Raw genomic sequence first — 12,330 nt, 5'->3', positions numbered from 1 at the left:
CGTGGAATATTCGGTGAACTATGTCAAGACCAAGGCACCAGCATTCAAAAGCGAAATAAATAATACATGTGATGCGTGCCTAAGCAAAGTTATCGCTTTCCAAATGTATTGCCATAGCAGTAGGGAAGCGCCACGTCTAGATGTCATGCGACTGCGAGGCTTCTATAAGAGGCGTACAAGCGTGCGGACGCTTCGGGTGTCCGGCCGCAACGGCCGGCGGCCGTGGCCCGGTTCTCCGCCTCGGGTGGGCGGGTGGGGGGCTGCTGCCGATCGGTGCCCGAGCAAAGATGGCCGCCCGCTGAGGGCAGCTCGAGTGCGAAGCGGACGAATGGAGCGATTCGTCGTGGTTGGTGGAGTGGAGTCGAGTCGTGTGCGAGTCGTGGAGTCGTTCTGAACGCCGGAGGCCAGGGTGTTCAGCAGCTGCTGGTTGGTGCTCAGCTCAGGTTCTCCAGACCGGCAGGTTTGGCACGTGCCCCAACCTAGGCTTGAATGCCACAACGCCCCTCTCCCAGACCTCTTCGGCACAGGTATTGCCGATGGGTCCAGAAAAATTTTGATCCCGTGGTCGTGCCGTCCACGCCCAGCAGCAGATGGAGGAGGTTCAGTTCGTTGCCGCGCAGCTGGCAGATGAACCAGTGCACGGATGACTCGATGGCCAGCTCATACAGCCGGAACACGTCGCCTATCGTTTCGGTGTTGACGGCCGTGTCATTGCAGCTGAGAACATTGATGTGATTGTCGCACTGCGGGCTCACGGAGTGTAGCTCGTTGAACACGTGCGGGGCGCCGCCGAATTCGGACGTAAGATACGTCACGTAGCGTCTGCCTGGCTCAGCAATGACAGCCACGTGTTTTTCGACCGCATTCGTCGGGCTCCGTGCGGCTCATGTAGCTCCTGCCTTCGCGGCCGCCAGAGTAGAGGATGGTCAAACCTGACTCTTGGACTGCTTCAAAATTTTAACGAGCCGTCTCCTTTCTCGCTGTCTCTTGCGCAGCAGATCTCCTTAGGATCTACGTGATGGGATTTCTAGTGGCCAGACCGTCTCTTCTGTCTTGTTGAAAGGCATTGATGATAGCAGCAGCGGCCCGGTTCGAGCCACCGTAGCTGTCAATCGCCAGAGCGGTGTAAGTCAGATCGTTAACGCTATGATCAACAGTGACAGTGGTCTCAACCGGAACGAACAATCAGCGTCGTCGCCACTTTCTACCATGTACGGAAACATGTAAGAATCCGTGCTCTCGACTGACTCGCCAGCGCTGAGACCACTTGGTCCCGGAGCAGGCTCGGGGTCAGCACTAGCAGCCAGCGCCAGCTCAGCAGGAGGCGCAGGCTCAGCAGGCGGCGGGGAAGGCGACTCGGGTTCAACAGCAGACGCCGCCTCACTGGCGGCCGAGCCACGACGCCCCTGGAGTTATCTGGCCATCCTCCACATCTCGCGAGCCTCCCTAGTTACAATCGTATCCTGGTCATATGACCCCATGACGAGCTTCCGGTGCCTGCACTGGTCCTTCGTGGCAACCTCCTTCTGATACACCGTGCAGGCAACTGGTCATGGAAAGCTGCACTGAACCTTGCACTTGCATTTCGCGACATCAATGAGCTTGTTGAATTTCGTGGTGGCGGCGTTGCTGTGTCATTCTCTTTCTTTGATTTCTTACTGATAGATCTGTCGGGGTGACATCAATCCCTCTCGATCAATTTTGTCACGTATTTTAGATCATGAACAGGGATCGCTCCGTTGGTCCACCGTACCCTGATTTCTGCCGTCGCGGTCTTGAAGATGGTATTAGTAGTTTCCTTTTCGATTCGCCCAGCCACCTGATGTAGCTCAAGAATTTCCCGCAGTCGGCACCTGGTGGTGGCACAGTAGAGCCCAGTGGCCTGTCACAAAATGTTTTGCGCGCAACCATGTGGCCTTCGACATTCTTATGCAAGTAATCATTCAAAAGAAATGTTTCAGTAGCAACAAAGCTAAACTAATAAGCCCATATCCCCCACGCAAAAAGCACGTAGATTGCAAATCAACATCACAATTATCCGTTAGCAGTAACAAACTTGAACCTAACTCGGTTTGCTGGAGCATTCTCGTAACTGCACAGCTTTGACTTTTACCAACAATTGATGTTCTTTACTAAAAAGTCAGCTTAAAATCTGTTTGGCAATGTTTTGCTGATGCTCTTCATGTTATCTATTTCATGCTTAATCCGCCAAGTATCAGTAGTTTGGAAAGTGGCAGCTTTGAGGCTTATTGGAGAACGATCCCAGCGCGTAAAATAGGTGGCACTGGTATCAAATACGGTTTTCTCGGCCCATCAAAGAAAAACTGCTTTCGCCTCACGAATATCAACATTGGTTCGGTGCGACAGATCTCAAAATTTATAATTAATCTGTGTGCCAAGGAAAAACTTTGTCCCAGCTGATTCCAAGAGATTCACCCCCTCGATGACACACCCTAATGTACAGTGTGCTCGGGGCAAGGCAAGACAAGGGCAGCAGAGAGCACTTTGAACGGTGCTTATTGCAAATGCTCTTGAAACGGGATGAGCGATGGAGTATGCAAAAGGCGTCTAGCAGCGGGCTGTATGTAGCAACACAGCGTGCGTGCCCGTTCGCGGGCGTACCTGAACCGCTGGTGGGTACCTGTTGGCTCGGAGGAAACATGCGCGTGGAGTCCGCGTGGGGAGAGCTTAGAGGCAGCATGACCCAGTACATATGTCTCGCGCGAAGGAGGCGCCAGCTACATAGCATGTATAAACAACACCTTTCGAAACATAGCATTGGGTTTCGCAGTCATGAAATGTGGCGTGATTGTGCGCGTTGTGCGCCCCGGCTACCAGTAAGTCGTGTTTTGGAGGGGGGCGCCTGCGAGCTCGTGGGAGCCGCCTTGTCGGCGACGGAGCCGTGGGACGGCGGCTGCGGTTCGCACGATGTGCTTTTAGGGCCGAAAACGCGCACCCGGCGGCGGCGGCGGCCTGTCGCGGAGGCAGCCTCGCTGTCTTCCGAACTCTACATCTGACTGGGTGCCGCGAGGCGTCACGTGACCGCGGGTCTCCCGATTCACCGGGGGTCAAGGGTCGGCCGCTGAGGCGGCGGCAGGGACCAGACGCTCGCAGACGCCAGTCGGTGTTTGGACGAGTCCGGGCGAGTGCACGTTACGTTCTCTTACACAAACACAACACGGTATATACCCAGATCCACACCAAAATGACATAAACGGGGCTCACGTGAGGAGCCGAATGACAAATCAGGAACGAATAACGGACTACCGTTTGAGGTGATGAGGCGATAGGGCGTATCTCGTCAACCGACTTCGGCGAACGGCGGATAGAGTGGTAGGGGGTGGGGGTGGGACAGGGCTATGGCTCCTGTCCCTTGGGGCGAGAGAGCAACGAAATATCAGGGTGAAGCAGCAGCAAAATTCTTATTCCGGATCCACATAACCTTGCTTTCAAAAAGCCCCAAAATTTCACGGCACTACAAATAACCACAAATATTCATTTTCCATAGGCACTGAAGTCCGGGTGCACCATAACCGGCCCGAACCCTTCATTTTCTAGGGGCACCAAATTTCAGGGATGCAGCATTGTTGTGCCTCCCACCCTGACGAGATAACTGGATCGGCCCCTTGGGCTAGGAACACCGAAATGGTCAGTTTGGAGCACCGTAACTTTCATTTCGCGTCACCATAACCTTTATTTTAAAGAGCCCCTCAATCTAAATGGGCAATTCAACTTTCTCAAAGCCCTGGTTTTAAACACCGTTCAAAATCCATGAGCATCACAATATCTATGCCTTTAATCCTTGCACACTTCTCGATCTGCCTGTTCCACGAGGGCACCGAAAAACTTAATTACTGGGTATCTTAGCTTTTATTTCCCAGAGGCACACACTTTCTGAGACACCACAAGGCAGGGGCGGGCCTAGAGGGGGTGGGGCCATGGGGTCATTCCCCTTCCCCTTGGACCCAAGGAGGTTTGGACGCCCTGAAGAGACACTAAATCTCATCGCAAAGGGGCAACAATTCTTTCATTTCGGAACCACATAACCTATATTTTTATGAGACGCCAAACGTAGGGGCACCATGACGTTCGTGTCGCGGTCTCGACGAAACCCTGCGTCGGCCCATGCGGTGAGGGAGCACCAATTCCTCCATTTCGGGGCAACATGACCTTTATTTGCAAGAGGCACTCTATTCCAGAGAGTACCAGAAAGGCACTGAAAGAGCCATTATTTATTTTGAAAGAGCCATTAATTCCAAGGGCATAACTGTGTTGAGCTTTCCGCGCCGATAAAATCCTGGACCGGACCCATGGGCAAGGAGGCACAAAAAGCGTCCTTGCGGGGCGATGTCATCTTGCTCGCCAAGGGGTACTACATCAAAGCGGGCCATTTACAAAGCCCAAAACCATCATCTAAAAGGACACCAAAATCCACCGGAATAACAGTCGGTGTGCCTTTCACTTTGGAAAAATTCTGAATCGGACCGCTCAGGGAAGGGCACCGTGTCCAAGGAAACAGGCACCAAGACCCTCCGTTGTCATTGGGGCTTTACGACGTGTCATCACAATGTCCGTGCCTCTCCATTAACGAAATCCTGCATCGGTCCATTCGGCCAAGCGAGACCTCTCTTTCCAACCACCATTGCATTTATTTCCTTGAGACACCAAATGCAAGTGGGTGATTGAAGGGACAACTGAAGGTGGTCCAAAACCTCCCTTTTAAGGGCACCGAAATACAAGGGCACCACAGTTTCCCTGCCTTACACTTTTGAAATCCTGGTTCGGCTCCTTCGGTGAAAAGGCAGCAAGAACATTGATTGCGGGCAACATTCATTTTTACGATCACAACGATCACCACATTTATTAAATTTTATGACCCCCAATTTAAATCGGAACATCGCAATCGGCCAAAACATTCATTTTAAGGCCATGCAAGATTCCAGAGGCACTTAAAATGGCCCCTAAAGCTTTATGTTAGCAGGGAATCGGATTAAGCACGACTCCTCTAACCTTCCATTTAGGCTTCAAGGGTCTAATGGGTTCCAAATGTCCCGTCTTTGGTCCCTTGGGGCCAAAGATCAAGAGCACGATTAAAGGGTCCGAAGGGCGGGCCAGAGGTCGTATGGAGGGATCACAGCCTGAAGGCTGGACCCTCAAATGTAAGAGGAGCTCTAGCACTGATCGGACACCCGTCCGACTGTGTCTCTATTTGAAGCAACTGACTGAGGACAGGCATATCGAACAGCCTGTTCCGTGCTACTCTGGGGCGTAGCGGTTATTTCCCGAGCAGAGACAGGGCCAAGATCTCTAAATGCCAATTAGAAGGCATCCTACATTCGTCGGGACACTTGAAACAATGAAGGACCCATATTGCTGGCCAGTGACCGTAGTCCCTAGCAAGAGGCCATGGTGGCGGCAATGAGCCCCAACCAGGAGCACATTTGCTGAATAGGGACGATGATGGGCCCCCGTATGTCAGAGCCTATTATGCTGGTCTGGACCCTCCTGACAATGAACGGATTCGTTCATTGGAGGGAACCGGTCGTGATACATCCTTCTGATGGTCCCCGTACGGTCCTGTGGACTATCACTAGACTAGAGCCGATGGGACGTAATGCCCTTAGCTGCTGACCAGAACGTTTTTCCAATGCAATTTAGTTGGCTGACCTGTTGATTCTCTGAACGGGTTCAGCAGCTGCAGCATTACGAGCAAGAGAGATTGCGTCACTGCGCCTTCCCGTAATCCGTCCCGACTACCAGTCTAAAAATTGCACTAGTGAAGCAACCGGCAAGAGGACACCTTTTACACGCATACCCACGGACTTCATAAAACATTGGAAAGTACCGATTTCGATACGTGGTCATTTCCACCCGTCTGTTGACCGCTGCCAGGTGCTGTTGCAAGGTTCCATGTGCTACAATGTTGTAACTACAACATTTTTGTTCCGACGTCTCACAGAGGCACCTCACGGAGGTGGCACTAAAGAATCGCGTACAGCCCGACCACAATACTCTCCTCGCGCATCGAGCGCTTACACAAAACACTGCTATTTTTTCATCTACACACAAAACAATGAAACTCAAGGTACTGGATCCATTACTCATTCATAACCACCAGCGACTTCTAAACAAAGAAATGAATCAAACTACTGAGTTGTCTACTTGAAGCAGCATCACAAGTAAATCACTTAGGCAAGGAACAGTAAACTGATGAATGACGCGGGCATTTGTGGTTGGCATGAAATGTTGTGATTTGCTGTGTTGATGGTGTCATTCGCAGTGTGTGGTACTAATGATACCTTCTACACGGCTAAGGAACTGTTCTTGCCAAGTCAAAATGGCAGTGAGTGGCATCCAGTGAAAACTCTATTATTGGTCGGCGTGCTCGTGTTTTATGCTCCGATTTAAAGTGCTTAGGGTGCCGAAAGGAAATTGACAGCCAGATGTATTCAATAGTCACCAGTCATATACCGTGCAAGTTCTGCGAGATTCGTGTGTCTGTCGTCATAAAAGCGTATATATATATATATATATATATATATATATATCATACATCAATATGATACGTTATGTGGGATTCGGTCAAAAGCACCCGCCAGAACCAACACGACACCATATCGGAGTGATCGGAAGCAGTGAACTTCACGGTAACTAAATCTCCGCACATGTACACTTTGAAAATGCTAGACAACTGGAGAAGTCCCGTTACTTTGTGAGTTCCTTAGACTTCAGGGCTGTATTCAACAAAAATCATCGTATTCCGGCCACTAAGTTTGAATATCCTCATGTACGCAGTTCGTATACGGGAACCTATATTACTGCACACAGCCCCAGAAAACTAGGCGTGCTTTGAATGCAATACATGGAGGTTGTTCATCTTCGTCGGATCATAGTGGATTCTGCTATTTTAGGGCTAAGTGTTTTGAAGAAAACATTGCAGTATACACTTAAATTGGCTGCTAAAAACCATCAATATGAAGCACCAGCTTGATTCTTAGCTTATACACGGTTAGCCGAGTAGTTGATGAGATCAGCTGATGGCTGAGGACCAATACGGAGTTCTTGCTTTCTGTGTTGCAATGGAATACAGAATATCCTATCCTTCAAAATCTATTAAAACGTAACGCAGACGTAAAATAATCGTCATAAATTGAATAAACAATGAAAATAAGATGCGCAACGTCGGCTGCGTTTAAAATTGTTTCAGTGACAATAACGAATTCATCGGCATAATCACCATAGCCGCCAATGAAGTCATCAGTCGGTAAGAAGTAAAGCCCCAATAAAAATGATTCAGATTCAGATCCCCCTCAATAGCGCACGCCCTCCCATAAGATGGAAAAACCCGATACCAATAAGGACGGCACCTGAGCAATCGAAACTGCCGTGGCCGGCTAACAAAGAGGCTCCAATGAACAGTGAACGGTCCTTATAACAAGCGAGAAGAACCTTACGCCAACATGGTTGGACCCTTGAACGGTCGGGAGCACCTCGGCAGGCTAACATATAGGGTCCGGCCGGAGTACACGATACCCTGAACAGAGGGCACTAGCCGAAGATCAGTGTACATGAATTAACGCCCTGTGTGATCAAGAGTGCCCGGGCAGGTTAACAGAGAGAGCTCTGACAAGTGAAAGGTCCTCAGCAAATAAACTAAAAAAGGGAAAGAGCCATAGGCTAATGAAGAGGGGCCCTGAACATCCAGTGCCTCGGAGCGTTACGTTATATGGGGCTCCAGCACAGCACGGGGTCCTCCAAGCAAGTGGAAAGAACCCGGTACCAATATGAAGGGCCCCTGAGCAACCGAGTGTACCCTGGCATTTGGGAGCCCAGGCGGCAGCGGCGGGACGGGAGAGCCCGCTTACCCCGCGGGCGCAGCTGTCCCCGCCGAGCCGGCGCCGCCCGCCATGTCTCCGGCCGCGCCGCTGCCCGGCGCATCTGCGCCCAGACCGCCGATAAGCCCCGGGGCGCGGCCGCAGCCAGGCCGGACACGGCCGCCAGGCGTCTAGGTAATTTATAGTAACCAAGCTTGACTGTACGCATCACGTGATTATCAGTGGAATGCCACGTTGACTGCAACCTGTTGACAAAAGAGGGGAAATAGCGGCAGGGCCCAAGGTAGTGTTATCTAGTTACAGTGTACACTATCAGTACTTCTATAGTGTTATCTAGCGGCAGAAATCAAAGCTAGTCTGGTTGCCATGGATACTGGACGTTTTGAACACTAGACATTATGAGGTATGGACGTTTCAATACGCATCCGACGGGCCACAGCCAGACTCCGACGCCATGTCACTACGCCATGTAGACCAGATCTGAATTCGGTCATCAGATACCAGCGAAACTGCATGTTCCGGTGGCAAATGGTGCTGCGACAGTGTGGGAAATTTACATGGATGCACGCTGTTAATCTTAAACGCCGGTACTACGACTAACATGATCCGATCCGAATTCGGTCATCAGATACCGGTGAAACCGCATGCTCCGGTGGCAAACGGTGCTAGGCCATCGTAGAAAAAAATTCACATGGATGCACGCTGTGAGTCTTAAACCCTGGTATTACGACTAATACGCATCTATTACATGATACACATGGCCGTCTACAACGATCAACTTCGCCCTCAAAGGCGAAAAACTCAAGCAACTCAAGGTATTCCACGTAGTCTTTCTGTTTTTATTGATTTTCTGGCACAGAAATAAGAGTTCTTATTGCACAACTGATAACAGGTTACCGACACAGGCGGATTACAGTGTTAAGCGGTGCTTGCACAAACAACATCGGCGCCCGACAGGAGAGCGCGCCTCCGGCCGCCGGCACAGCGCCGCCCTGTCCGCCACCGGGCGCCGGCGTTGTCGTTGTCCGGATTTACACAACGCAACGCCCAGCACGGCAGCAGCGGACAGCGACGGCGGAGCGTACGACAACAGCAACCGGCGCCGGCGGCCGGGACGGCAGCACGGCCCCGCCCGGAGGAGGAGCGAGGCGCCACCGACCTGTCGCCAACGCTGCCTAGTCGACCGGGTGGATCGGCGTGTACGCGACACATACGGAGCGCAAGGACCGGCGATGTCGGGGAGAGGAGGGGGACGGGTAACGGGATGAAAACCATGCGGTTAGAGGCGTGATGAGGCGTCTGCCAGTCGGAGCCGAGGGCACAGAGCTCGGACATCGCCCGGAATAGTCCATCCAAGCCGAAGAGGCAGTCTGGTCTGCTATTCCATAGCTCCCCAACCGCTGACGGGCAAGAATAAAAGCACCGAGGTTGTGGTAACAGGAGGTGGCACGAGGTGTCTGCCATCCACACACACGCACACACACACAAAAGCGGAACCACGAATGCTGCCCGGTTCAAAACAGACAAAAACGCTAGTTGCGAACTCCACGGTTACACACAAACAAGCCAGTCCCAAGTTCAGAAATTTCTAGGGACACAAAAACGTCGGGACGTCAGGGGCCAACGACGCCGATCAGACGCGAGGACGTGCTCGTGCGCACGATAAGACGGCAGGGGGCACCCGAAGACCACTCCGCAGTAGCACTTGCGGACACGAACGGAGCACCCCCTTCCCCCTGCGCTGGGGAGGTGGCACGAGTGCCAGCCGGGCCCGTCCCACAGGAGCTAGAGTCGTACTGTCGATGAAGGGCACGGCGGGACAGGTGACTCCCGCCTGACCAGCGGCGCAGATGGCCCAGGGCGGTGCGACCCGCCTCCATGTAATGACGGCACTCGGCGGGCCCGCACCACCCAGCTGACAACGTACACATACACAAGCACGCGCGCGCGCTCGTTTAGACTGGCTGCGTGCACGCGCGCGCGCTGACACATATACACACATGGGCGTACGTTCGCGCGCACGCGCGCGCATGTCTGGAGGCAGGCTGTGCGCACGTGCGCGCGCAGACACGCACACCAATAAGAGGGGGAGAGAGCCCTTCAGTCCGCTCAGAGGAGGCAGGCCGGCCAAACGCGATCAGAGGTGAGTAGAGATAGAGGGAGGGAGAGAGCGCTACTGCGGCCGGCACGCCGACAGCGGCGACGGTTGGCCACTCGCAGCCGGGGGGCAGCCCCGCACCCGCCGGTTGGTTAGCGGACGCACCAGGCCCGGCGGCGCTCAGCGCGGCTCACACCAGCCGCTCAAACTATACAGCGACTGAAAGAAACCTGATGTGATATCACAGCTTTGCACGACGACGCACTTGACTGCGAAATATAATTTGATAAACTTCAACAATCGTTATAGCCGCTAGATAGAACAAAACGGCGACGGTGCGGGGCTGCCACCTGTCCGACGCGACCGACCGCCGGCCGACTGAGCGACAACGGTGGACCACGGCGGGGCACGAGAGACGACAGACGTCCGCCACGGCTAGCGGCGCAGTCGCCGTAACCCTCCGGCACCGGCGCACACGGCAGGGGCGCGGGCCGCGTCGGCTAGTCCCCAGCGGCGTGGCGGGCGCCGGAGACTGACGGGCAGTAGGCGAGGCCGCTACTGCGGCGCCGAGCACGACACGTGCGGCCTGACGACAGACGGCACAGCTGCGGTGAGACGGCGGAGCGCCGCGCTCTCCGCACCACGACCAGACAACATCCCGCCCGTCTCCGCCCTTCTCCGGTGCGGTGTCTGGTCTCTGACGTCACCACCGACTGAGCCCGTGACACCCGCCTCGCGGGTCGGCCATGGGTGAACGACGCTGGCATCAGCATCTGCCCGTTAGCTGGGACTGCCCGGGCGGACTGGTCGGCGCTGGTGACCACGCACTCGGTGGGGTTTCGGACGCATGGTGTCCGCGCCGTTTCTCATTCGACAGGGACATGCACTCGCATGCCATTTGCAAAATCAACGTCACGCGTCACGGCACCAGTGGGCTTCAGATATCCCGCCACCCATCCAGTCCCTCATGCTATCACCGCTCGTTTACCTATCTATCGCCAAGTAAATCACGCCCGGGCTGACCCGCGGAGCAGTCTTTAGAGGAAATTACTTTTGCATGGTACGTTTCATTTCGGGCTTCTAGCACTTCCTGAGCAGTTTTTACGCGCGCCCCGAGCCCATCACACACGGCGGGGCGATACAGACGTTACGGAATGGACTGGGACATTTAGGAGCATGGGGCCAGTTAACGCCCTTTGGCTAATTGCCAGCTGACCTTTCCACGCCGGTCGGGCCGAACAATGCGTTCGCTGTAGACCTCGTACTAAACGCGGCTGGACGAAGTGCCAAGCATCGTCCCCTTACATCAAAGGGGGCGGCTCATGAACTACTGGGACGTTTTTGCCGCTACGACCGCGCATGGTCACGTGGCGCCAGCGGAGGCGGAGGGTGAGTGCGCTGACCCGTCGCCGTCGCCGGCGGAACGGCCGGCCGTGCCGTTGGTGGTGACGCTGTCGAGGCCGAGTTCGGTGAGCGCTGTCAGCGCCGTCAGCGCCGCCTGGTCGTGCGCTGCCTCCACCGTCGGCCCCGAGCCGTGCGACATCTGTGGCGGCTGCGTGGTCAGCGATACCAGCGACAGGAACTCGGACTTGTTGCCCTGCAAAGCCGGGCGCCGGTTAGTGGTGGCAGCTGGCGGCGGCAGACAAGGCAGCGGCCGGGCGCGGGCCACACATGACATGACGTGATTGGTGGCATCATCCACCTTACCAGCTGCATGGGAAAACCTGTGAGTGCAAATGGGATTATTAAAATTTGAACGCCAGGGGATGTAGAAAGAAAATTATTTCGATTGTTCACCGTTACGCATTATTTGGTGATACTACTTCGCATACTACGCCTGCCTCGCTTGCACTTCAACATGGGCTCTTTGCATCCTGCCACAAATAGAAACATGGTGACTTGTCTGTCCACAAACATCGCGTTCTGGTACCCAACTGCAAGAAAACATGGCGTTCTGGCACCCGACTGCCGACAGCTGTATTCAAACCAACAGTGCTCTGGCTCACGGGCTATTCTGCACCCTAAGATGGAAAGAGCTCCTCGCTGGAACCATGACACAGGAGCCCATGTCCAGCTCTGGCTAGCATTGAATATGTGTGCAACGACTAAATGGGCTCAACTCATCCAACGACTGAGGGTAAATGATTATCGTGCGAAGAGCTGAGAATACCACGGGGAGCTTCCAACCGGACATCTGCCACCAGGCCCACTCTGGCGCCTGGCCGGCCCCCCCCCCCCCCCCCCCCCCTCCCTTGCACCTGGTCGCTACTCACCCGCGGTATGTCGGTGAACTGGACCTGAAAGCCGAGCACCTTGGCCAGGTAAAGCAGCTGCTGTTTGGGCCGTACGCTGGAGACAGTGGGGGTCGGCGGTGGCGGTGGTGGCGGTGGCGGTGGA

General features: G+C 54.2%; 1 protein-coding gene across 1 annotated transcript; it reads right to left on the bottom strand.

The window, feature by feature from the left end:
- Positions 1-8,660: 8,660 nt before the first annotated feature.
- On the bottom strand, positions 8,661-12,329 carry LOC119101161 (double-stranded RNA-binding protein Staufen homolog 1; the record flags this gene model as incomplete). Its single annotated transcript, XM_037224438.1, is given in 3 exon segments — positions 8,661-10,519; positions 11,337-11,530; positions 12,207-12,329. Coding segments are annotated over 3 exon segments (348 nt in total), but the record flags the coding sequence as incomplete, so codon positions are not given.
- Between the last annotated feature and the right edge of the window lies 1 nt (position 12,330).

This window comes from Pollicipes pollicipes, unplaced genomic scaffold (genome assembly GCF_011947565.3).
Source record: "Pollicipes pollicipes isolate AB1234 unplaced genomic scaffold, Ppol_2.1 Scaffold_4881;HRSCAF=5763_pilon_pilon_pilon, whole genome shotgun sequence".
NCBI lineage: Eukaryota > Metazoa > Arthropoda > Thecostraca > Pollicipedomorpha > Pollicipedidae > Pollicipes > Pollicipes pollicipes.
This window is presented reverse-complemented; position numbering and strand designations above follow the sequence as displayed.